Here is a 27,864-nt window from a genome sequence, read left to right on the forward strand (position 1 = left end):
AATGCAAAGTAAATAGATTACGATACAGTGAGGGATTAGGGCTCGCGCGGCGCTGTCAGATTAGTCGGTGAGCGCAGCGCGTCGACAGCTCTGACACGGCTATGGCTGCTGTTCAGGAAAGGGGCTCCGCGCGATGCTTTAAAGTCGCTGGTTGGCTCCTATTCATGAATAAAACTGTGGCCCGTAATCTTGGCCAACACACACACACACAACACACACATTTAAACAGCACACACACTCACAGAGGAAGCTGAACATTCAATATCAGCAGTGATGGAAGTATAATAGAAGTCTTTATTTTTTCAGTCTTATTAATGGCAAGGTTTTAAACATTTTCTGTCATGTTTTTAAAGGCAAAACCTGGTGTAAATGTTTTCATTTGGTTCAGACTTTACTTAGACAGCAAATAACCTGAATTATTCACAACCAAGCCATGTTTTTGGGTTGTTAGGAATGGTATAAATAAAGTGACAGGTATTTAAAAAAAATAAAAATGTTTTTCTGTATATGAAACAAACACTGTTTTTGAGTCTGTACTGTACAAACTTTATCACAATTGTACAAATTAACTTACAAAAATAGTTACTCTACAGGCATCCTCTGTTCTGTACCACGATTAGAAATTAGTATTAGTACATGGAAGTCTGTTTTAATGAGTGTGTGTCGTCAAACCGTTCCCAAATGCACCACATGAAGCATCCCAGGGTCTTCATTTTCCTAAAATAGAGCATTAACAGATACATGTTAAAAACAACAAACTTTCACAAATTGCTTGAATGAATGTGTGTTTTATAGACATTTTCTGCTTTGTACCAGTTAACAATAAACCCTAATTCTATACTTTTTAAGGCTACATGTGACCTGTTTTTTTAAGTTATACAGAGAAAATTTACTCTATTTCACCAACACATCTACACCTGAGAAGAGCATCAATCATCACAGTGATATCTGATTAATCATGGTGTTAAAGGGGTCATATTTTGCTAAACCCACTTTTATAAGTCTTTGGTCCATTTATTTGTGTACTTGGACCCTAATAGTTCATAAAGTTTGATTTTGAACCCTCCAGATGCTGCAAAGCTATCTTTATATTCATTTTGTCAGAAACTGAGTGGATTTCTACAACCTGTTTTAATTCCTTCTTAACGGACTCTATGCACAGCCACACTACTTCCTGAACTTCAGATGGGTCCTTTATGTCCTGTCTTTTATTATTGGACGTACTGATTAATCCAGGTGTGCCTAATTAATCAGTAGTCACAACAAGAAGTAGCAGACATACGTGGATTAATCAGTGTGTCCAATATTAAAACACAGGAAATAAAAGACCCACCTGAAGTTTAGGAAGTAGTGGGGCTGTGCATAGAGTCCATTTGTTACGTCTATAACTAGTTATGTCACGACATTTGCACATATAAGGTCAAGACTTCCGATGAACATTTCTCCGAGTACACCATATTTGTTTGTCAGCAGCAGCACTTGTAGTCCATACTGAAAATATGTCCAAACTTGAGCCGATTACATAAAATGTTCAGTTGCTGGTTGTATTAACGAACACAAGCGGCTGAACGGGACAGAGCAGCACAGCCAACAACCTGGGGGGGGTGGGGCGTGAAGTGGCTCATTTGCATTTAAAGGGCCAGCGCTCAAAACGACCTGTTGTCATTACTCAGAAATAGGGTTGAAGATGGACCTGTGGAGTTGAATTAATGAATTCAGACCCAAACATAGCATTTCCAGTTTATGTAGACCACAGGGAAATGTTTTAAAATGCATAATTCCATTTAAAAAAACAAAAACAAAATATCACTCCTTTAAAGTAGGATCTCACTGATTTAATTCTTTAATATCTCCACACAAATCCACTGTGAAGCGTTTCCATGTTCTGCATCATTACATAATAGGACTGGGGGCTGAACTTCACTTCTTTCATGGCAAAAACTGAATGGATTAGATGTTATAGAGAATCATTTCATACCAAATTTCAGCACCTAAGAAGTGAATCTCATTGATGCAGCATGTACGCACCCCTTTTACAGTTGAATTTACTGACATTAAGTCGACATTCAACTTGCAATTGTGGTAAATAGGTGAATTTGTATTGATGTAAAAGTAATCTGAGTAGAGAATTGTTTGAAGAATTGAAACAGACGACTGGAGTTAAACCACAGCCGAGTTATGTCATTTTATATTGTTAAAATGGAAAACTGCAATGCAAAAGTGTAATTTTCAGCTTTATGTACATGTTTCATATGTCTATTTTAACATAACTGCACTACTGAGTATGTTTTTTTGCAAAATTACCATGCGTGGAGTAAATTTCCCCACAAAATGAAATCAATATTCTCTCAATTGACTTACATTTTCCACACCCCTGCTGCCATCACCACCGCCTGCAGAGCAAAACAAAAAGACAGAAGATGGTTCAGTAAACCAACTTTGACACTTTTCAACAAACATTAGACATGCATAATCAGACCCAGCAGCCCTACAGCACATAAACACAGACACACACACACAGCAGAATGTCTGAACAGGTTACATGCTCACTCAGTAGGTCGGACACGTTGCCTTTTCTGGGTTTTAACAAATGTAAACCGTTGTCACTCACAGCGATCTCTCTTGCTCTGAGCCCTGCGTTAATAAGGTTATGATTGACATTAAAACCCTGCCGTGCCTTATACAGATATTTAAAACGTGATGCAAATTCCCTCCGATAGCCTACAGTCCGGATTATCAAATGACAGTGCGAATTGGTACAGAGACAATTGTTAATCACCTGAAAAATGGAATTATTAAAATGGAGAGCGCAGAAACGATGACAGGAAAGATCAGAGAAGTGGTGATGTTGTACTAATGGGTGTTTTTCCTAAATGACCAGTTAGTCATCGCAGACATCTGAGACTGAGAGAGAAGAGCACTCAGGCTACATTTAGAGAGTAAAACACAATGTCACCAGAGAATTGCAGCAGGACTTAAAGTGTGACCCTGAAATCAGCATGCAGTACGTGACAGGCAGTGATTTTATTATAATGGCTCGGCTCTGTCTGTCAGTGTTAATAATGGAAGAGGCTTTTTGTAGGTGGTACTGTGAGCATTAAAGGCAAGTTTTAGTTTAAAAGAGGCAAAGAAAAGTATAGGAGTTAGTAGAAGACTGACTAAGAAACAGAATTTATGTGCTCTAGAGCTGAGGTGTGATGGACTTTGACCTGAGCTCCTGAAAGGGTGAGAGGAACACAACAGGTTTGTACAGTCTCCATATGTGACAATGCATCAACAGACAAAGTGTTTGGTATTGAATAGGTTAACACCTCTAACAGCAGTTTGGGGAAATGACAGCTCAGATTCCAGTCCATGTCAGGCATATGGGGATCAGGTTTGCCTAATATATACACCACCACTAATACAGTTTTACTGAAATTTAAGAAGTTGAAGTGTTTTGAATGACCTGAAATGGTACAAAGGTAAGACTTGAAGTATCAGAGGTTACACGAAATAAAAAGACATACATTTCAGTTCTAAAAGGACATTTCTCAGGGTTGGTTACGCCCTGGACCATTTGTCTGAAGTCAGAATCATTTCAATGTAACACAAAACAATACAATAGCTGATAGTAGATGGTTCCTTCATGTAAAACCAAGTTATGATCAGAAACCAGCAAAGATAAGACAAAATTCATCATCATCACTTCATAATGTAATCTTTATTTTTGCTCTTCTTTGGCAGAAATAATACTGTATAATAAATATAGATACATATAAATAGTACCGTTGGATCTGCTCAGTGTTAACTTAGTGGTGCAAAGTTTGTTGCATTGGTCTGTTTAATGAAATTATTTGTGACGTACTCCAGTCTTCGGCTGTCAGCTTGTTTTCGATATTTGCCCATTTAAGTGGTTGTTTGGATTGTGTCCTGTTGTCCAAAAATTGGTTTTGTTAAGGTTTTAGCTGATGTTCTTCTGGTTACGTGAATGCATAGAATGTGTATATTTCTACAAACGTTGCATGGAAACATAGATGGATGCTGGTACTAGGGGCAATTGGACCTGAGAGGTTACCAAGTTAAGATTTTATCCAGCAATGGAGTTAATTTAAGCCTTGAAAGTTGCAAACATTTCCTACAGGTGTTCTGACTTTGTCAATAGTCCGTCGATAAAAGCAGGGATTGATCTAAAGGGCAAATGCATGAGTAACAAAATGAAGCCAATGAATCTTAATAATATCTTAAAGTTGGACCTACCAACAGTCGTGCTCATAAGTTTACATACCCTAGCAGAATTTGTGATTCTTTGGCCATTTTTCAGAGAATATGAATGATATTAGAAAAACTTTTCTTTCACTCATGGCTAGTGGTTGGGTGAAGCCATTTATGATCAAACAAATGTGTTTGCTCTTTTAAAATCATACTGACAACAGAAGCTATCCAAATGACCCTGATCAGAAGTTTACATACCCTAGTTCTTAATAGCTTCTTCTTAAAGCTGCCTGTTCCTCTTGGCCAAACATCTTCAGTTCCTTTAAGAGTTTGGGTTTTCTTGCATGAACTGCACATTTGAGACCTCCCCAAAGTGGCTCAATGATATTGAGGTCAGGAGACTGAGATGGACACTCCTTTACCTTCACTTTTTTCTGCTGTGGCCCATAATGACAGGTCAACTTGGCCTTGTGTTTTGGGTCATTGTCATGTTGAAACATCTAAAACCGTCACATGCGCATTCTGTCAGGGTATGTAAACTTATGAGCACAACTGTACCTACCTACCATCCATTTAGAGATGCATGAGATACAGTTATTGAAGATGCTGATAATGTCTGACTCACCTCATTGATCTGAGTCAGTCAACCCTGACTTTGACCAAATATACAATCCTCAGATCATGAAATGTGAATGAAATCAGAAAAAAAGGTGGTAGAGCATCAGCCTGTACAACATGCATACAAAGAAATGAAGGCTGTTGTAGTTGTAATTGAGTTGGCTGTAAAAGCTGCCCTGAACAGCCCACACACAAAGGCAGATTGATCCAAACTGGTTGCAGAAAACCCAAAAGTGAGCCTGGCCTCAGTCATTCACATGACTAGTGAGAAAGGCCAGCAACACTTCCCTGCTCAGTAGAAGCTTTGGTGGAGAAAAGAACAGAAACTACCCACAATTCAACAGGGTGAGTGGCTGGCCAAGGAGGAAATGGGCATTCGTCAAGTGGAACAAGACTTACAAGAAGATGACATCCAAGCTACAGAGGGAAGACCTGTAGGATCCAAATACCTGGTGAATGTACTGTATTTAGTGCATCCACATCTGAGTGAATGAAGCTCAAGGTGAAGCTTTTGTTCAGAGATCCAACTCCAGCATTAGGTAACGATTTTCTCACAGACATATATTTAATATCAGATATCACATACCTGTGTGTCTCAATGACCTGAAGGCGTCTGTGTTGACGGTCACACGAATGTTTTCAGGCTGTGGTCTCCTCTGACTGGCTCTTGGCCCAGAACTGAGAGAAAAAAAAGGATGATTAGACAACTGTTGCATCCCATACTTCACTTTTCTAACGGAATAATGAAAAAAAGCTTCAAGTTGTACATCAACATTACAAAGACAAATGTGTGGATGTTTCTCTTACTTGGTGAATAAGCTAACTTTGAGTCTTTCCTCTGTCTCCTGTACTGAAGCAGACTATTGGACTGCAGAATTAGATTCTTCTCCAATTCAGATCTTCAAGTAAACATATCAGTGTTCAATGTTTTTGTTACAGTTTTTTTCTAGGCAGGCTGGAAAAGCACCAGGAAAAATATATACATTCTTTCTCACACATTTCTTCGGACATAACCTAGCTAAAACACCATTGATTTTCTTCTTTATTTCATTGAGCCACTTTCCCACACATTCACAACATGTCTTTGTGTCATTTTCTGGACACATAATATTGCTGAGCCTAGACCTGACCAACTGAAGCAACCCTAGATCATAACACTGTTCCCACAGACTTGTACGGTAGGCACAAGGCATTATGGGTAATCACTTTATCTGCCTCTCTTCTCATCCTGACACACCCATCACTCTGGAACAGGGTCAGTCTAGACTCATCAGACCACATGACCTTTTTCCGTTGAAACTCAGTCCAATCTCTATGCTCTGTATCAAATTGATAGTTGTTTGCCTGGTTTCCTCTTCCAGTCCCTGCCTTTTATGTAGAAATACAAGATCCAAAAGGACAAATCAGAAACCTGGGAGACACAGTGAAGATGTTTCAAGATGCTGCTGTTCAATAATTTCATTGAAGTAAACTAACTTGTTGCAGCTGAAACATTAGTCATTGCAGTAATGAATGAAATGAACCAATGAAAGGACCTTACTCATTTATTTAGTTAAATTCAAGAGGAGAGGTTTTTTTTTTTCTTTTTTTTTTTTTTTTTTTGAGACAATACAGAAGGTGTATACCAACACATGACCAACAGGCAAGGAATCCAAAGTTTGTACTTTAATTTCACTGAGGAGTATTAAAACATATGTCTTAGGGGAAAATATTCTTAAATAGACAACTTTTCGTCCTTCTTTTACTAGCAATAACCTTTTGCCACTGGGAAAATTCAGCAGATAAGTCTTTAAACATGATTAAAATTAAGCTATTGTAAAACCCTCACTTAATAGTTGATAATTAAAGGTGAAGAACAGTAAGGTTTCACTGACAAACATGGAGTCTGACATATTTCTCATCATCATCGTCATCTAAATGGAGTAAAACACTGAAACCCTCCTTTTTCACAGTTTCTAAATATGAATATCAAATCAAATGTAAAAATATACTTGTTAAATATGAGTCTGCTGCTCTTCTTCCAACAGCCTCTGCATAGTGAAATTGAAAATGGACAGAATTTTCCCTTACAACGCTGACGGTGGGGTAAACAGCTGAGGGCCAGCAGCAATCAAAGCAGCGTTGGGATGCTTCCCAGATTTCTGTCTCGCTCTCTCTCACTTCTCCGTGCACAGAGTCGGATTTGGGAATGTGGGAATCTGCGAGGAGCCCCCAAACTGCTATTGTACTCTCCTCCCTCTCTTTCTCTGCTCTTTTCTCGGTGAGCCAAACGGGAAAACGCCCGCGCTATAATGCCTCCCCTACTCCATCTCAGTTAAGCTGTCATTGGCTTCACATGAGAAACAATGAAACTTCATCGGAGACCAGATTACGAAGGAGAAGGGGAGGGGGGGCTCCGATATAAAACACATTCTAAAGGAAGGGGGGAAATTGTGCAATAAAAAGGCAAAGGCTTTTGTCTTTTTCGTCTTTGTGGCTATTATCTTTGGGGAGGTTTGGGGATCTGCTTTCTTAGCCACTGTCAACGGTGCAGGAGAAGACCTGAGGAAGTACGACCAGGCTTTTGGCTGCCAAATTGCCCTAACCCTCTTTACCACTCTTTTCCCCCCTTCTTATTCCTTTTACTGTTTTTAAAAAGAGCTTAGGACAGAGCATCTCTCTGTGTCTCTTTCTCTCTCTCCCTGGACTCGGCTTGTTTAAATTGGCCGATAGGAAGGGATTTGGGATGGATGGAGGGGGCTTAGAGAAATGCAGAGTGGAGGGGGTGGAGGTGGAGGGGTGCAGAGAGTCATCAGTGTTACAGTCAAACAGCCATGAAAAGCCTATGAGGATGAAAAGAACAAGAGCGCCTTTTTATCTAATACACACAAATCCTATATAAATACTCCAATATGTTAGTTGGGGTATGACAAGGAATAGCCCTTCCATCACTTCCCCCACTCCTCATCCCACAATAATACAGACATGGATGGCTATATTTGTATGTCTGTTGTGAGTGAGTGTGTGTGTGTGTGTGAGACAAAGAGAGGGATGCTTTCAATGTGTCTTTAGTCACACTGTTTCAACACGTCATTCATGTAGACCAGAGTATTAAACAATCACTCTGTAACAGTGAGATGTGTCTGCACTCCAGAGACTGCACCGTGCTGGAAATGGACCCCGGTGGCGTTTTAAATGTGGCTAAACAGCTCTCGGTTCAGTGTTGGGATCGCTGTGGCAGCCTGGAAGCGTAAGACCCGGAACTGATGTGGCTTTGACATTTGAAATGTCACTGGGAGTGAAAGCTTTTAGGCTGCAGCTGGGTCATTTGGCCACTGACACTCGTACAATTCATTTAGAGACAATGGAGTATTACCGTGGGGCAGAGCATACAACTTAAAGTGATTAATCATGATTAATCATAAATTGTTTGATGAACTAAATGCCACATTTCCTCAACTAGCGACCACGGGCCTTTATTATTTTCAACTTCAGATGGTAACAGGCCTTTATTTGGAGCAGGTCTTTATTTCTAAATCTCTGTTAGTGAAGTATAGTTGGTTATTTCACTATGATGCTTTGGTTTGATCTGCTTATGTTTGGCTTCTTAAAATGACTTCATTACACTGTAAATACAAACAACATCTCCTGAAAGTGTTAAAGGCCCTCAGTGCTTCAGATGATAGAAATTGTTACATTTCTTAACAATGCTTATATTCTGAAATATTTGCAGGAGCATGCTGCGGAAAACTTGTAAGATTCATTACTGGAAATTTTGAGGTTCCCTGGCAGAAAACCTCTAGAAAGTCCACTTGTAGAGAAGGTTGAAACTGCAGTACACAGAACTGTCAATAAGAGAAACTAACTGCTAAAGCTATTTTTAGATTTTCACTTAATAGTTTCAGTTTTCAGTCATTTGTTTAGGTTTAGGCACCAAAACTAGCAGATCAGGTTTGGTAAAAAGATCGTGGTCTAGATTAAAATAGACACTTTTATAAAAGCACAACGAAAACCTTGAGGGGAAACATCTCCCATGTGTGCCAGGTTCCCATACAGTATCTGAAATTGCTTGTTTATAGATGACTACAAAACACATTTTGTCAAAGACATTAATATATATACATATATACATACATATATACATATATATATATATATATATATATACACATACATATACATATATACACATATATATATATATATATATATATATACATATATATATATATATATATATATATATATACATATATACATATATATATATATATATATATATATATATATATATACATATACATACATATATATATATATATATATATATATATATATATATATATATATATACATATATATATATATATATATATATATATATATATATATATATACATATACATATATACACACACACACATATACATATACATATATATATATATATATATATATATATATATATATATATATATATATATATATATATATACATATATATATACATACATATATATATATACACATATATATATACATATATATATACATATATATATACATATGTATATATAAAAATGTAGTGGCTAAAATCAGATAATGGCAGTTTAAATAAGTAATCCACAACAGCAAACAGCCTCATTTGTGAGTCATACATGACTGTACCCTGATGCTGAACTCTTGACTCATGTATTTAACACCCCTTCTTCCCTAAAATCACCTGTGATTAGCTGGAGTCTATGTTATGGGGTAGATTTTCTACACCATGATAATGCAGTACACAGAAGTGGGTAGAATTAATATCACTTATTTCAATACGCTGAATGATACATATGAATTTTTTTTTTACCAGTTATACCTTAACACTATCAAGCACCCCAGTTTTAATGCAAGACTAAACTTCCTTCTGCAGCTCTTTCCTCTAAAAATTAAGATGGATGACACTGACACCGTTTCATGCAAAAGCAAAGGCAAAAGATCACGATTTCAATATTAAAAGGTAAGGTATGGAAATTTTGTTTAAAAAATGTCACGTACACAAACGCGAAGAGTTTATCCTCCTTTTTTTTCCTCCAGCCTGTATTCATTCCTGTCGACCGCACCCCGGGCCATTATTAGACACCCAGCTTTTATACAGATTTTTTTTTTCTTTTATGAATGAAATGCAGTAAGTTATGTAATCTGGCGTCACCTTTGTATCATGAAATTGGGGTCAGGTAATAAATTAGAGTAACTGCAGTAACTAGAGTAACTTTCCGTAACAGGTTTAAACACCCATAATCACACACTACTGTGCATAACATGAAAAGAACCACAAATGGTGTAACTTGATCAGACACACACTCAATAACTCACTTTGTTGTGGGAATGTTTGAATATGAAGGTCCTGTTGCACTTTGGTTCCTCTCTGTCTGTCTGTCCCCGAGGCTGGAAGTGCACTCGCCATTAGGTCCTCGCAGGAAATCTTTTAGGAAAGACAAGCATGTAAACAAACAAAAGATGAGGGTTAATGGAGAACAAGTAACCCATTTAGTCTCATGCTCAAACCGAGTTAAATGCTCTTGAGAATTACTTTACTCAACTGAACATGTTTTTACCTGTTTCATTCTTAAGTGATGCATGATTATAACATCACTTCTTGTTTCTATGGAGGCTGAAACATTATTAACAATTACAGGTTTTGGACCACAGCATCTGCTAAGTAAATGTAATGAAATAGAATTTAACCTTTTTAATTATAACAGGCCGGCTAAATGTCTTCATATTTTCTTCGCAGTAAAAGTGTCAGAAAATGTCTTTTTTGCCAATTCTTTTGCATGTTTGTTTTCAGGAAGAACTTAACTTTCAAAATGTGGCCATTACTTATCATTGTTACAAACAATAAATGCTTAAAACAATGTGTTTTTGTAAAAAAAAAAAAAAGAAAGTTTTTAGCATGTTTATTATCAGAAACAACTTTAAATGTCCAGAACGAAACTTTTTGACATTGGAAAAATATACTTTCAACTATTTCACATCTGCTCAAACATGTTTTTTGGTCTTGAACATTCAGTATCCATATTATGGCTTCATACTTTTTGTTACTTCTTGGTGTTTTTTTTAGCCTGTGTGGAAGTCTCTGAAACAGTTCCTTTCTACTTGTAATAGAGTGTTATATAGTGTTGAAAAGCACAGGATCTCAGCTTTCCAGTGCTGTTTGAATTTTGTGAATAGTGCAAACGGTTCAGGAGTTACAGGAATTTGAATGCTGTAAAGTGCAAAATGCAACGCCTGAGAGATTGCCATTGTTAAGGTTAACAAACTGAACTGAAAACAGTGCATTAAGTAAAGGTACAGTTGATTATCTGATCATACACACACTTGACATGACACCATTATATTGTCATTACACAACAAGCAAAACTGAATTGCACATTAATGACCACAGTCTATAATACCAATGTAAATACGTCAGAGTTAGCAAAACTGCTAAACTGCATCTGTAGTTTCTTGGCAGGTTAGCACAAAAACGCTCCTATGTTATAATTATTGCAGTGTGATATATTCTGTTTGTTTCCATTTGAAGCATTTATCCTTGGAGCAGTCCACTTTTCTTTTAGTGAGATCTAAACCCATTGTAAGGACTGACATTAAAATACATACTGTAGACATATCAGTGCTTCTATGGAACTGGGGTCATTTTGGTACCTGGCACTTTGCCAGCTTTTTAGACCCAATAATAAAAGAGAAATTTAGACATATTTCCCCCCAGGATGTACCTAATGATGACCTCAGATAAATGCAAAAAAATTATACTCTTGCTCTGAGCCATCCCAAAATTAATGCATTTTGAATAAAATATTGGGGCCAAAAATAGGACCAAACTTGGAATAGGAAAAGCTACCTAGGTGTCAGTGCATTTTATCTGGACAACATCGCTTGAAATCCTCTTATATACCACTATAAATAAAGACACTGTGTTAAATTTGAGGATCCTGGTGGTTTTTCTAATCTAGACATGTGGGTTTTTCATGAATCTGCAGTCTTATTTCAGGTTTCGCATGTAACCCATTGTGTCCACTTGCATTACATGCAGAACCTGTCCATTCATTGCAACAGTGGTCATTTTTGTGAAACACTCTGCCTTGCATAATTACTTTGAGTCCTAAAATGCACGTAATTTTCATGTCCTTTTTACCATATTACACGCGGATTTTTGTATAAAAATAATATAAAAATGTTTTATCTGAAAAATAATTTCTCTTTTATCTCAGTAAATATTTATTTTTAAAATAGACCCAAAGTGCTTCCAAACTTGCTTCATAACATTAATCTACATCTTCTTTGAATTCTTAGCCCCCATGTCCTGTTCTTGGAGACCAGTTTCATAGAAGCACCCAGATATGATTGTACAAGATATACCTTATCATATCAACACGCTTCACTGTAGACTTCTGCATGTATTAGAGTTTAGTCTTTTGTTTATTCCGCCTTGATTCCTTAACAATGCTGTTTCTAAAGTTTTAGCACCGAGACAGAAGTCGAACGCGATTGGAGATCATGCGAGCAGAGCAACCAGGGGAGAGGGGAGCAGAAACAAGCGGCTCTTTTCTTCACCACACCGGAGCTAACAGGCTTTTACCATAACGACCAAGAAAAGAGAGAGCGAGAGGAGGTGGAGAAGTGGATCTTAAGATAAAGCTCTTGTCTCTTTGCCCACTGAAAGGCCCTGCAGTCACATCAGCCTTTGTGAGGGGGAGACAGACGAGCCGGCAACCAACTTGGCTTCTCCTCTTGGCAAAATGCTACTCAAAAGAAAAGAGATAGAGAGGAGAGAAAGAGGCCTTCCCTCGCACTTGTTCGCTACTACGCCTCTCACAATGCCGTATCTACCCAAATCAACACACTTGTCAGCCAGACAGCTATAAGCGATTTCCAATGCTGTTATAAAAAGGAACCGTTTCAAAGCTGAAGTGTGTGTTCTCTAATGTGTGTTCATGCTGTACAAGAGTGCGTGTGTATGCAAAGACAGAATTTCTGTTCAATGGGGTTTACAATGGATCCATATAAATCTGAGGAAAAACACTGCATCTCTGTCCAATCTGATTTAAAGACCAGCTGATGTCGGTGTGTCGGAAAACAAATCTACCTTCAATAAAAACTTGATCTGGTATTGAGGAGGAAAATTATGCTTTCAGAGAAGCAACAACAACATATGCTCTTCTATAATAAATCAAATTGTTTTTATTTTCTTGCATGTTACGATGCTGTAGATCTGCTATTCTCACTCTGTGCCTATGAACGGCACTGAAAGAACACAGATGATTGTTTTCTCATTCTCAAGAAACACACGATTCAATCCAAGTCCTACATTCGATGGCTTAGTTGAAATCTAGTAAAGCCAAGTCTTATGTATGGAACTAGAATCTCAAGATGTGGACTTTGTACATGGAGGGAAAACAGATGAAGAGTTCTCTGGTTTTCCTCCTCAAGTACTTGAAAAGATGCTCTTAAGCAAAGAGTTTAATCCTCAACTGCTTCTGCAGAATTGCTGAGTTTCTCAGGGAGGAAAGTACTGAACAGTTCCCTGCTGCTGCTGCTGCTGCAAATGTGTATGAACATGAAGCTGGGATACACCCATCTGTGTTCATCCGGATTCACAGAGGCTGAAGCGAATGGTTAGCTTAAGCTCACTCAGCACTGTGTTTTGGTCTGTCCACATCTGAAATCAAGTGTTTACTATCATTCCAAACCACTGCGCTCTACGGTAAAAATGCTGGTTGCCATTTAGAGACAGGAGTGAAAATATGATTAAAAAAACCCATGGATATGAGTCCAGTTCAAACCCATTCTCCTGTCATAACTATAAGAAAAAGAAGCTCTGATGTTCTTTTCCAAACGGTGTCCTTCTGTTCTTTCTGGGGTCTATTCTGTTGAATTTACAGGCAACAAGGTTCATATAACAAGTTGTAGATCTGTACGGCCTCCCTTCATGGGGGGGTCATCTCAGAGGCTCTTTTAATGTAACGTTTCTACTTGGTATTCCTCCAGGATATACAAGCTCTTCATTGTCATACAGTCCTGGAAAAAAATAATAGACCACCCTTGTTTTCTTCCAAAGCCTGATACAACTAAAGGTACATCTGTTTGGACAAATATAATAACAACAAAAATAGCTCATAAGAGTTTAATTTCAGAGCTGATATCTATTCATTTTCCATGGTTTTCTTGATAATAACCAAAATCACTTCAGTTCTTACATCAATATCTACAGCATTGTGCTGCCAAAAACAGTGCTTTTAGGCATTCCATGTTTTCTTTTCTGTCTGTTTTAGTCACATGATATACACAGGAGTTAGTACTTGATTGCATAACCATTGTTTTTGATGACTTTGGATGGTCTAATAATTTTTTCCGCGACTGTATATGTGAGACCAGTGTGATTGTTTTGGAGCGACCACCCCAAAAAAGTAAAGTGGGTGAAATGACGTGCACTTATTTTACTGCAATAGATTTTTGCAGTTATGAACATTTTAATCATTAATATAAAATGACTGACTTTGAAGATTAGTAATTGTAATGTAATGTAATGATATATAGCATGTGTAGCTTAAAAAAATATAATATCCAATCCAATACAACCTGTTGCATCAGTTTTGCACATTAATACAATTGACATCATTCATTAAGGATCATCTATAAGTTAAGGAATCAAATTGTTTCTGGAGTGTACTTGATCAACTATTACATTAATAAATGTTATATTGTTATATATAGCATCTTAAAGTAGTGTAGCTGTGTGCATATTTAAGTTTCTGTGTGTATTTGCATCAATGATGTTAAAGTCTTTTGTTGTTTGTACAGGACGACAACAGGATGTCACTGTTGGGAACACCTCATTTGCAATTACAAAACAGGTAAATTTCTACTTTTTTGTTTGACCACTCATGACTACAAACATAATGAATGGTCTGTTCATGCAGGATGACCCTCCTTCAAACGCCCATCTGTAAACACACACATATTTACATAACTGCATGTGTCTTTGACGAGCTTGATTTACAGCATGTGAAAGTGACGCAATACAAACAAATTTCAGCGTCTTGTGTGTGAGACAGTTCATCACTTGGGGCTAAAGGTTACCGTCACTGCATGGGTGGGACTGAAGACACAGTGTGTGTTTAGTCAGCGTGGAAGGACAAACAAGTGATGCTCGTCAAAAAGTGGTAATGAATAAAAATGTTATTTTACTATGACACAAAACAACAACTAAATACACCAGTATTTACAACCTCAGGTATGACTTCTATTAAAGGAAAAAGGTTGTGCCTAATGTCATTTGATAGTCCACTGAACACTCCTGATACTGAGTTTGTATGAGGTTTCTGGGTTAGAGGAGAGGTTTTTTTATGTAGAGTTTGGTTTTCTCCCCATATTGCATGTGTTTTTTCTGGGTACTCTGGTTTTCCCACCAACAAAAACACATATGTAGGTTAATTCTTCTCTCAATGTATTGAACCAAGGTACTGGTTTAGTTGTGGAGTTGTTCCCGGGCACCCCCCACCCCTGATGTACTGGGATGAGTAAAACACAGAGCTCAAATTTCCCTTTGCAGACAATTAGGTGAACAAATAATTTACTTGTTTTCACTCTAATTTATTGTCTTTACTCTAACTTCATTAAAGCAAATCTACAATATGTGTGTGTAATATGTGTGTTTTATTTATTTATTTATTTTTTTAATTTTATGTGTTGTTTTCTTACTTGCTGTTTTTAATCACCTTTTACATGTTTCTTTTATAATGTTTTAAATGTGTTTCTTTTTGTTTCTTTTATTTCAATGTCCTGTGTGAAGCACCTTGAATTGCCTTGTTGCTGAAATGTGCTATACAAATAAACTTGCCTTGTCTTGCCTTGCCTTACAAAGAAAAATCTATATATTAAAAGAACTGGAGGAACCCCTACCTCCATGTTAGTAAAACATGTATGTAGTCTATGTGTGTATGTAAAGTGAGACACCTGTTCACTGGAGGCCTCAGTTTGACAGGAGCCACTCATTATTCATGACCTGTCTTTTTCACTCTGTTAAAATGTTCTATTTGTTGGCCTGAACGTTGACACACAGCATATAGGACACGCATGCAATGTCACTAATTCTAAGTATATTAAGCCCAATTAGGAGACATTACATTGACTCACACTCATTTCCTGATGACTTGTTCAAACCTTAACCATAACCACATAATCCCTAAACCTAACCCTTACCCTGACCTTAAGATAGCTGTAACCTAACCTTAAAACAAGTCTTAACTCTACAATGTTGTGAGGTAAATTGTGGAGACTAACATTTTGTCCCCTACAAGGCATCAGTTTAACCATCATGACCTTTGCATGGAAAACAGTGTCAGTATCCTCTCCTTCAGTTTTGGGCTAGTTATATGCCACAGTGTTACATAACTAAATTATATTCACTCATTTATTCATTTTCTGAACTCTTCAATCCTTGAGAGGGTCGTTTGGATGCTGGAGCCTATCCCAGTTACCACCGTGCGAAGGTGGGGAACACCTAGGATGTTTCATCACTTCATTGCCGGGCTAACATATACAGACAAACATCCATTATAAAATAAATGTAACTGTAATTTGTTACACTTACTGAGAGAAAAAAACACTTTGAATTGAAAATAAGAGACAAGGATCAGATAAGGAGGAGATTCAGTTTACCAAATAAAAGACTGACTGACAGCTCAGCTGTGCTTGTTGTTAACAGGTTCCACTAACAAGGCTATATAACGACTTTGTTACACAGTGTTTGATGATGTTTTCTCTTTTCCCATGTTAGTAGGCTAATGCTTAACATTAGCTTACTTCTGACCCCTTTTGTCCAAATACGGTCACTTCTGACTCTAAAAAGCCAACATGACAGTGGCCAAATTGCAAACTATATTTTTCAAAAAGAGAGTTCAGAATTGAATGAGTGATTATACACACTATTATATACAGCCTGTGATTCAACATGTTTGGAGTTACAAAAAGTTTGCATCCAGATACATTTGGAAAAAAAGTTTATGCGTAGATTATGACATTAATTCTGTGGTTTTGTATCTTTTCAACATGTAAGAACGACTTTTCAGTTTGAGTAACCAGTTAAAAGCATTTGTTAGAAAAGGAAATTTGTTGAGTTAACAACAACAGGGCAACTAGTAATCTTGCACCTTTAAAATGTCAAAAGTAACCTTTCTAATGTTGGTTGTGCTGTGTGTGCTACCATTACATCACATGTATCTGCCTCTGCATGTGATTTGTTAAAATTTCTATTTCACTTTTTTATAATCATTTTACTTGTCTCAATTATCTACATCATTATTTCACATTTCAGTTTGTCAGTAATGTATCTATTTTCTTCCAATTTCCCTCCTTTTTTGCTTGTTTTAATTTCTGTTACTCTTAGGTACATTTCTTCCTGCCTCACTTCCCTCACTCTTTCCACTCCTTTCATCTCTTCCTGTCACCCTTCTTTCGTTCCTTTCTTTCCTTCTTCTGTCCCTCCTTCTTTCTTGTGCATTGCTGTTGTCCAAGGATAGAATGTGCTGCAGGTGATGGAGGTAAATCATCGAGGACATAATTAAGAGGCTTATGAAGAGGAGTGCGCGTGTTACATTAGTAAAAAAAAAAAAAAAAAAAAAAACACCTGCATGCAAACAGGCCTCACAGTTACTCAGAAGCTCATTTACATTCACCCACAAACATGCAGACACTCCGCCTCAGGGGTTTGACCTTATACAGTGGAGTTAAATACCTCTCTTGCCTCATTTGATTGTCTGAGAGTACACACACAAACACACACACATGCATATGGACACGCATAGCCTTGTGGTATGTTTTAAGCACCAATGAAGGACTCAGACATGTTCATCTAGTTCCCTCACAAATTTGAATGTTTTCTGCTCCCATGTCGGCCCTCTAAGCTTCTGTGAGGAATTGTGTGTGGGTGTGCGTGTGTGTGTGTGTGTAATCAGGAACTCGGCTTGATCCTCTCTGGTATGTACTTTCAGGAGTGTTTGTCAAAGGGCAGCAGCAGAGCCCGTAGTAATGACAAAAAAAAAAAAAAAAAAAAACGGGCCTTCCCTTCCCTTTGCAGGTTCCTCAGGAAACTTTATTGCCTTCAGTGTTTTTCATTAGTTGAGTTTGAAGGCTTTAAAGCTAATTTTGGAAGAAAAAAAAACAAGAAAACAAAATGTAAAGCACCTTATTCATCCTAAAAAATGTCCATGTGTTGCTACTGAGCCTGTGGATGTGTCAGTGGCGTCACTGCCTGTGTTACTGAGGTTATGAGGTGTCCATGTGAGATGTAAGGGCAGCAATGTGTCATATTTGGCATCTTTTTGGTCAGACATTATGATTATTTTCTTACCACTGCCTGCGTTGGCTTGGGCCTCGATTTCATTAGCTTTCCTCTTGGCCACATCTGCTAGCACCAACTCATCCTTATCGCTGGCAACATAATGGAGGTCCTTTGAAGGTAATGGAAGAAAGAAAGAAACGCGAACGTTAATCTAAAATGAATCTAGGCTCCAATGACAATAGTTTTTTTGGGGTGGGGGTTGGGGAGATGGGGCCAGTGTTTGGAAGGAGAAGGAAGAAACAGATGAAATGACAGGAAAAAATGAGCTGTTTGAAGCCCAACATCAGAAAGACCACCGGTTGGATGAAATGCCGTTTCCTCAAAAAACTTTGAAATCAGCCTGCTCTCGCACCCCCCACCCACCCTCGTCTCTTCGGTTTTGAACTAGGGGGGATGTTATCTGTCACATTTCAAAAGTGGGAGAGGAGGCGAGAGACTGTTCACCTTTTAGAAACGCTGGTATTCTCTCTTTACAGAGAAACATATCCAGCCGAGCATATTACTACATGAGCCGGTGACAATATTGGAAACAGTGTGTCTGCTCTGTATCTCTCTGTTTGAGACTCACACAGCCATAAAGAGAGATAATATTGCTAAATGATGTCTGAGGGCGGTTGATTTAAAGCTCAAGGCTACCATAGTGTTCATTAATAACCACACCACATCAGACAGCTGTTCCTGTTCAAGGCCCTCCAGGCAGCAAGCAAGGCTGAGGTTAATTTACATGGTTTAAAGATACAAATTAATTCTCAATAAACTGTGGTCTTAATAAATCAGATCCATTTGAAAACTGCATTCTTCTATGACAGACTATTTTGCAGGATGCATTGTATATACTTTGGGCAAACAGAGGCAATAGATGTAAAAGACAGACATTCATCTATAGTAAAGGTTGAACTGGTTTGTGTTGGTTAAGTGTCAGTCTTCAATCAATCAGTCACACTTTATTTGTGTAGCACCTTTCAGGCAGATTAGTGCAGCTCAAAGCCCTTCACAGATGATTGATAAGATAATAACAAACCATAGTAGAGTGAGATAAAATTATGAATATATAACAATAAGATCAAATAGAATAAAAACAATATAAAACAGTAAAACAGAATAAAGAAATTCATGTAACCACAAATGAATGTAAATAAATGATAAGGAAAAGTAGAAAGTCTGCTGGGCAGCCTAGCTGTTGCTCTGGGTGGTTAAGTACGATGATGATAAAATGACTATAAATGTCGAGAAAAAGACTCAGAAGTGAACAATGGATAGATGCAATGGAATATAACAGAGCTTATTCTATACAACAATTATTGAAACTTCATTTATAATTTTGGATTTTTAATAATGAAGATGTAATATTCCCCTCAATTTCCGCTACTGAGTTTTTTGCAACATTCAGCCTCCTAAATTGATTGAACACAGGGTGATTCATTTCCAATCCCAAAGCACAACGAGGGGCTACTCAGGGTCGTAGGTTTCCTCGGGCTGAATGCAGGGCCCGAGGGCCCATCAAAGGGTACAGCGTGTTAAGGAAAGTCTTCCGCCTCAGCGACATCACAGGACATCAGTGCCGTGACTCAGGGCTCACCATGGATAACCCTCAGCTGGCTAAAGCCAGCCCCCAGCTGAGCCTGCACCCGGCCCTAATACCCCCATATTGTAACTCTGCTTTTGTACCCCCAGAGGAAAAAAGGGGGGTGCTGGTTTCCAAAAGAGGTGGGGACCAACGAGAGATTGAGGCAGGGGAGCAAGAGGTTTCAGAGAGGGGGAGTAAGAGAGAATGAGAGAGAGAGTGGCTGAAATTGAAGAGTATGAATGGTAACAGATTGGGTAATTATAGTGTGGTGCCTGGCCTCTGTGGCGAGGAGTTAGGAGGAAATGTGAAAATGGCCGACAACAAAATGGCCTCAAAAGAAGCTAAATCGGCTCCCAGGACTGAGGTGGCTAATTCAGCCCCTGTGAACGGGAACATGGCCCCTCAATTAGGTATGAGTGTGGCTTCTTAATTGATAACAAACAGAGCAGCAATAAGATTAAACAGGAGAGGAGGAGAGAAGGGAAGTACAGTGAAATGATGAGAAATATAAAGTAAGTCAGAGGGCGGAGAGAGAGGAGAGGGAGAACAAGACATAAAAGACAAAAAAAAGGCGAAATTCACAAAAAGGGTTTTCATACAAGCGAGAGGCTATGAGAGAGAGACAGAGAGACAAAGAGAAAGAGAGGGACTGTATGACAGACAGAAGAGAACAATATGAACATCTGATGCTGGGGCGCTTTATTCCAGCTTAGCTCCTCATAATACTGTCTGAATCTGGAGAGAGAGACCCCAAGAAAGAATAAACGAATGAACAAATGCGAAGGAACAGAGAGAGAGAGAGACAATTTGAGAACTAGCAAGGGAGAGAGAGAGCGAAAGAGAGAGGAGTATCAGCCCGACTAAGAAGGGATAACAATAATACTGCATATAAAACCATCAGATATTACACCTCTTATTCCCTGACGCTCAAACGCGACACTAATCTTATTTATATAAGAGCTTTAGGGGTTGCAGCGCGCCAGCTAACCGCACCGATAAAGAGGGCCATTTTAGTGGGCCACTTTTAGGGAGGGGAGGGGGAGAGGTGGACACTAAGAGCCCAATATTGACTGATATTTGGGATACTTCCAAATAAATGAGGGATTAGTGTAACTGGTACAGAGCAGTACACATTTATAGAGGGACTTGTGTCTGTCATGTATGTGTATGTTTCCAATCTGACATGATGGGTTATTGTCTGATTGTTTAAATATGGTAAGTACATACAGTCTGTGAACATATAGTGTGAAAATGTCATGTTCAGTGTACAACATAGTCCATGTTGTCCGCTGCATTGTCTCCAGTTAGCACAACAGACTGTATGTCACATTAACAGGATTTGGAAGTGAGTAAGAACAAAGGTGTGAACATTTCCTGTTCTTAACAAATTTGAGAATGAGTGTAGTGACGCCCTGTATTTTCCACAATGCTTTTAAACAGCCCTATGAGAATGGGCAACAACCTGTTGCATTTGGATAAAGGTGGTGAAAACCAACATCATAGTGTCGGGTGGAAATTTTCCCTAAGTGATACTATTATTTAGTCAGCTAAAGCCTGCAACAATAATTGCCACCAAGAACTTCAGAATCTTCCTATAAATTTGGAGAAAATTAAAAAAAAAAAAAAATACAGAGGACAAAAAGCTGTCCATATGCAGACACATGGGCTTAGTATTGGTTCATGGCAAAAAAAACAAAACTGTGATTTCGTAAACAGCAGCAGTTGATATTTATCTGTTGTGTTATATTAAAGGTTGCTTCATGTATCTGTGTGATTGAATTAGGGCTAATTTCTCTGCTCCCTGCCTTAAAAGGACATAATAATATAAAAACATAAGGCATAAGCATGCACGAAACAACTAGATGTGCAATAATTATGGATATACTGTAATCCCTGGACATTCTTACACACCTGTTATTCAAGAACCTTGTGTAACACTTCTATCAGATTGGTGTTAAGGACTTAATATTTTAATAACGCTAATTACTCATCTGAGCGACAACAATGAGCTTATTCCCGAAGATGTGCGATACCTTCTCTCCTCCTGCAGCGCCGCTAGGCCTGGCGTCAGATAGAGGAGGAAGATAGGAGGTGAAGCCAACAGACGCAGCTTGCCTTACTGCTACCGTATCTAACAAGAAACAGTATAAGCTCTCATTGGGGAACAAAAGACCAGTCATCAGATTCGGCTATCACACAGTTTGATTTAATTAACAAGCTACATCAAGAGTCAAAGACCGAGGAAGAGGGAGTAAAAGGGGAGTGAGGGGGAGGAAAAAAAAAAAAAAACTTGTCATCGGCTTGACTTGGCTGACGAATGACCTAATTGGTTACATTATCAACTCATTATCAAAGGCTAATTAGGGAGCTACAGAACAGCACCAATTATGAAAAAAAAATGCAAACGACTCACTTACCCCCTACTATTACCTCTACATTCACCCCTTACTACCATCTTTGCCAAATCACGCCCCCCATCCCTCCTCCCACCATCACCACCGGTTCCTCCTCCCCCTCAATTTAGCCCGACACTAAAGTGTTTCATTTTAACAAAAGGTTTCTTATTTGTAAAAGGCTTGGAGGGCCTCTATTGTTAGTTGTTAAACAATGGGGTTTGGGGGTGGGGGGTGGGGGGGGTGTATCATGCTGGGCATTTCTAGAAGAGGTGAGGGTCTGCATGTTATCTATGTGTGTGTGTGTGTCTGTGTGTGTTTTTCAGTGTATTTTATCAAGTCAGTGGTGCGTTATTGAGTTCCTGAGGCAAGTTGGAAGTTGTCAAGGGTTTGGTGAAGGGTGGGGGGTTGCCCTCATTAACCCCCTCCACCCCAACTCAATCAGCCAACCAGCAGGTTAAAGCAACAACACAACCTAATTAGAGCAAAGGGTGAAATGTCAGAGTCTCTTCTATTAATCTCTAGAGCCTGTTAAAAAAGATGTACCATAAAAAAAACAGGTGCAGATATAAAAATATTAAGTTGACCGACAGTACCTGTTGGCGTATGGTTTGATTTTGCTCAGTCTGCTGCTGTCAGTTGTAGTATTATAACGACAAGAAGGTGACAATTCAGCCCCTAAAGTTACTATTTATCCAGGAAACTCAGTTCTGATTGTGGAAGTAAATGTGCTATGAGAGACTTTAAATAAGACAAAGATTATTTTCCATGTTACATTGCACATACTTTGCCTGTAGCAGCAAGAAACAGGTACTAATCTTCACTGAGTCATTTCCATAATTGGGGTGACTTCAGTTGTACAGTGTGACAAACCACTGCAGACACACTGGGTGACACCACATCGACTTTACATAAATGGGGTCAAGGTTACATTCAATGGGTTGCAGTGATGTTGCCTTACATTACTACACGCACATATACGTTTTGCATCAGATAAAAGGTGCATCTTACTTTCAACAGTTTTTACAATATCACTTGTAGTTCCTTTCCTATTTAATGTAAAAAAAAAAAAAAAAATGGCACAAGACACAAACAAGTTTTTGGACTTGTTCTTAGCATGTGTGAATATATGCCAAATTATGTAGAAGGTTGTCAGTGTAAAACTTTCAAAAATGAGATCCAAAAAAAACATATATTTAATTAATACTGTATGCAATACTTGTGTGTAGTTAAGTCTGTGTTGTGTTGGTTATTTACTGAGGTTACTTGATGCACTTTGCAAGCTAAAAGTAGATAGTGTTGCCTATTGTTTCTTCATAAATGTTACCGTTAAACTTTTTGCCAAAGTTCGGGCCAAGTCGCTAATTTGTCATTTTATATCTTATAGTGATTTATGGAGATCAATTTTAAGGTATCATATTTACACATTGTAAACAAAAAATGATACACACTCTTAAATGTCTTCACATGATTTACACAAAGTCAAAATGCTGCATGTTTGTGAATTCTTTCCTGCCTGTCATCTCGTCTCCCCCTCCTTCCGACACTCTTTCAAGGTCCACAGGCTTGACTCCACCTTTTCAATTCGGCTTCCCAGCAGCACTACTTAGTGGGGAGGGAATTGGAACCAGTGCTATCAGTGTGATTGAGGGAGCAATTGTGTGTGTGTGTGTGTGTGTATGTGTGTGTGTGTGTGTGTGTGTATTAATGTCTAGGGTGTTGGTGAAGCATGGAGTAAAGGGGGCCCAGCAAAAAAGGGGGTCAAACACATAGAGGAGCATTTCAGCGTGGAGTGGAAGAAAAAGCAAGTTAGAGGGAAGATGAGAGGAGAGGGAAAAGGCCAGGCTGAGGCTATGGAGGTTGTGAAAAGACAGGGGCCCACACTGAGATCACACCTGCTCTCTGACATACAACACACACACACACGGGTTGCAAGTCAAAGTACCACTGGTGTAAGGGTGAAGGAAGAATTAGAATAGCTTTAACTGATACATTAGCCAATTTCTGCATGGTAGAGAGGATTATTCTTATCAGTGGCATCTGTTCTGTGACATCATTTTCTTCCCTATTCTTGCCAAAAGACAATATCAAGATGTCACTGATTACGATTACACAATTTGCAATTTTCTCTGCAATTTTGCAAAAATATTGTGACGTACAGTAGCCTATATTTTCATTTGATAATACATTAAAGATGATAAATATTTCCACAAAATACATTTTGGTATTAAAATAATGATTAATACTTGGGTTTGGTTTATGATTAAAATAATGAGTTACAATTGGTAGTGAACAATAATTCATTTATAAAATAAGATTCCAAAGTAATCTTTAGAAGGGAGTTTTAAAATTCAGATTCAGATTTATTAATTGTCATTCAATAAAAACATCCCAGATGCTGTTAAAGAATGAAATAGCAAAATGCACCACATGATATAAAAACACAGAAAAAGAATCCTAAAAACACCAACTAAAAAAACTGACAACCCACTTGTGCTTTTTAAGGTCTGACACATAACCAGACATTCATCCAGCAATCTTTGACACTTAGGGAATCATATGACATCTATATTCTGTATGAACATTTCAAAGCCAAATTTTCTACTTCTTCAAAACAATACAAGTCTTTTGCTTTAGTCACGTCACTCATACATCTCTGCTTTGGTTTCAACAGCTCTACATAGATGCTTGAGTGACAGTATTGTTGCTACACAATGTGCATTGTTTATACATACTATATTTCACTTTAAGGAAGAAAGAGACACGTGAAGTCATTCCTTCAATCAGTTCATACACACGTTACTGTATACAACAGGTTTGAATGATATTTTCATGTAACGTGATCCCACATTAATCAATGCTTTTAATTTAGAGAACAGAATAGGATTAACACAAAATGACATGACATTTGTGATTCAGTGAAATGAGAGGCTGCATCAGATCAATGATAATATAAGACAGATTGCACACCTCCATTCAAAATGAGTTATGTTATGAATAAAAATGCTAATCAGATTTTGCACATTTAACTGCCCCTGTATGGCACTAAAGGGTTTTTGATCCACTTTCCATTGAATCTGTTGAAAAGTCCAAGGCAAAAACATCTTACATTTATACTTTTTATTTCTTTACTGTATAGTCATGCCTTTTTTTTTAAATTACAACCCCTAATTCCACAAAAGTTCTGATGCTGTGCCAATTGTAAATAAAAACACAATTCTTCTGCAAATCTTTATTGCTGATAAGACTCTCTCTCTCTCTCAGATACATGTTTTTTTTAAACTATCCTGTTACTGACCTGTTGCCAATTAATCTAATTAGATGCTAAATGTTCCTCACATCCCTGTCTCAAGTTTTTGGAGACGTGTTGCTGCTGTCACTTTCAAAAGTACCTTATTTTTAAATTTATTTCCTAAGTGAAAACATTATATACGTTTTCTCTATTGTGAGAATCATTGCATTAGGTTTCTATTTATATTTGACACAGCATCCCAGCTTTTGCAGATTTGAAAGTATTAAAATCCAACTTCAAAAAATTCAGGGGTACCAAAAAAGACCAAAGGCTGGGTTTGATGTAATGCAGGCAATCTATTTATCATGTTTTAAAAGATGTTGGGATATCAACTTACCATAAATAAGTCTCTGTCATCTAAATCGACAGCAAGGAGGAAGGCCTTCTCAAAGCGCTGGTGCCTGCAGAGAAATGTCAAAAATGTCAGTCAAATAACACACAAATCAAGAACTGACAACCTGGGAAAAAAAAGAAAATCAGTCCTCAGTGTGAAGGCATGTTTAGGATCAAAAGCATAGGTCACTATTTGTCTATTTCTGTCAAACATCTGAAAGCCCAAGCACAACCACCTCTCTACTTTCCAATCCAAACACACCCACACCAATCTCCACACACAAAACTGTCAATAACTGAACTGAGAGTAGTGAGACCTCTTTCTATTATCCAAAATTAAAGCTGGTTGAGACAGAGAGAGTGAGCGGTGCGTCCCTGTACAAAACACCTCAACTTTCTCTGTTTAGAGCCAACATGAAACAAACAAACACAAGCAGAGGCAGCGGGTAAAGGGGTGTGGGGGGGGGCTTCATTCATTTGATGTTGATGGAGAGAAAAAGAATGCAGGTAGGTGATAAGAGAGGAGAAGAGGAGGGATGCCAAACAACGCTCCAGCTCTGCTACAAAGAGAGAGGGAGAAAGAGAGAGAGAGAGAGAGAACGAGGGAACGGCAGGTAATTGCAGGATGGAGAGCAGTGAGCAGCAGTGTGTGGGAACAACAGGGTCTATTTCAGTCAAACAGGCATTTCAAAAGGCTCTCATGGCAGAAGGGAAAATGAAACAACAGTCTAAACAGGTGCATGTGTTGTGCGTTGTGTTATGAATGACTCAAAGCTGCATTTGTGTGTGTATGTGTGATGAAATTCATGAGCTATTGCCTTTTTAGACATTTTTAAATAGCAGTGGTTAAGCTGCACAAAAAAAGGTTCTCTGCTATGAACACTGTTGAAAATGTCCCCAGACATTTTTGGACATGATTTCTGAATCCACACCACATTTTGAAAGACTAAATAAAACATTCAGTTAATACCTTAAAAAGATTTTCCTAAAATGTTAGAAAAATATCTAATAATGTGTGTATGTGAAGTCTGATGTCTGCCTATTATGATAAAAAGACTGATGATGACAGATGTGGTTCTAATTTAAGCCTGCTTTATTGATTTACCTTCTTTACCAATGACTGTATCCTAATGGAGGAACAAAGTGTTAGTATTAACCTCTTCCTGTTGCCGTTTAGATGTATTAATCTCCAGGATCACTGCGCTGGAGCTGATTCTGACCTCTGACCTCCCTAAGGAGCAAAACACGGAGCAGCTCTCTCCCTCAGGAGATCAAATTAGGAAGTGCAAGTGTGCAGCAGAGGCAGTTACCTGAGGAGGTGGTGGAAAAAGCGTCGGGCGTAGTTGCTTATTGGATCTTTGTATTCTAAAATCACTGTATCAGACATAGGAGCAGGCGGGGCATAAAACACACCTAAGGCTGCCTCCAGTTGGGCTACAAACAAAAGAGAAACATACATTTTTTGTGTGAGAAGCAACACAGACAAGGCAAATACATAATAGCATTTTCCTCTTTTACCCCTGTCCTTTTCAGTGAAATCAAGACTATTTATGGTGAACTTCAGGAATAACATGTTTTTTTTTTACTCCTAAATTACATTACATTACATCTTTAAAACTAAAATTAATGTGTACTGTGTTAATTCTAAGTGTTCCACCTTCTCTCTCAGCATTCAGCTCCAGCTTCAGCAGGTAGCTGACGACAGAGGTCAAACCTCTGTAACACTCGTCTCCAATGGTGTTAAAGTCCATGGCCTCCAGGATGCCCAGTGCCTCCCTGACCTGACCACAGCGCAGCCTCTGCTGCAGCAGTTCCTCTGGACCCATTAGTCCTCCAGACAGTGTACCTGTCCAACAGAGTCAGAAAAAAGGCTGACAGTAAGTATGATGTAAGTATCATGCACTTAAAATTAAGCCACATTGACAATTTTTCTAAAATCTTTTGAACTCAAGGGCCTAAAGGTCATTTTTATAGCTATGTGAAACCAGAATTTACAAAACTATATCATGAAATGGTAGAATGCGTACATTTATAAAATGTCTTTCATCATCAAAACAATGTGGAACAAAAGTGAAAATTCAAAACAGAGTGTTTGATGTCA

General features: G+C 38.1%; 1 protein-coding gene across 2 annotated transcripts in view; it reads right to left on the reverse strand.

Annotated features, from left to right (window-relative positions):
* Window positions 1–258: 258 nt before the first annotated feature.
* wdpcp (WD repeat containing planar cell polarity effector) overlaps window positions 259–27,864 on the reverse strand; it is a 78,640-nt gene continuing 51,034 nt past the window's right edge. For both annotated transcript variants that reach the window (XM_030155771.1, XM_030155770.1), the window contains exons 11-18: window positions 27,421–27,609; window positions 27,074–27,197; window positions 25,768–25,831; window positions 18,188–18,287; window positions 10,150–10,258; window positions 5,399–5,490; window positions 2,362–2,393; window positions 259–717 (exon numbers count right to left, since the gene is read on the reverse strand). In XM_030155771.1, the coding sequence (XP_030011631.1) occupies window positions 667–717; window positions 2,362–2,393; window positions 5,399–5,490; window positions 10,150–10,258; window positions 18,188–18,287; window positions 25,768–25,831; window positions 27,074–27,197; window positions 27,421–27,609 (761 nt within the window). In that variant the 3' untranslated portion in view covers window positions 259–666. The remainder of the gene's footprint in view (window positions 718–2,361; window positions 2,394–5,398; window positions 5,491–10,149; window positions 10,259–18,187; window positions 18,288–25,767; window positions 25,832–27,073; window positions 27,198–27,420; window positions 27,610–27,864) is intronic.

Source organism: Sphaeramia orbicularis, chromosome 15, assembly GCF_902148855.1.
Source record: "Sphaeramia orbicularis chromosome 15, fSphaOr1.1, whole genome shotgun sequence".
NCBI lineage: Eukaryota > Metazoa > Chordata > Actinopteri > Kurtiformes > Apogonidae > Sphaeramia > Sphaeramia orbicularis.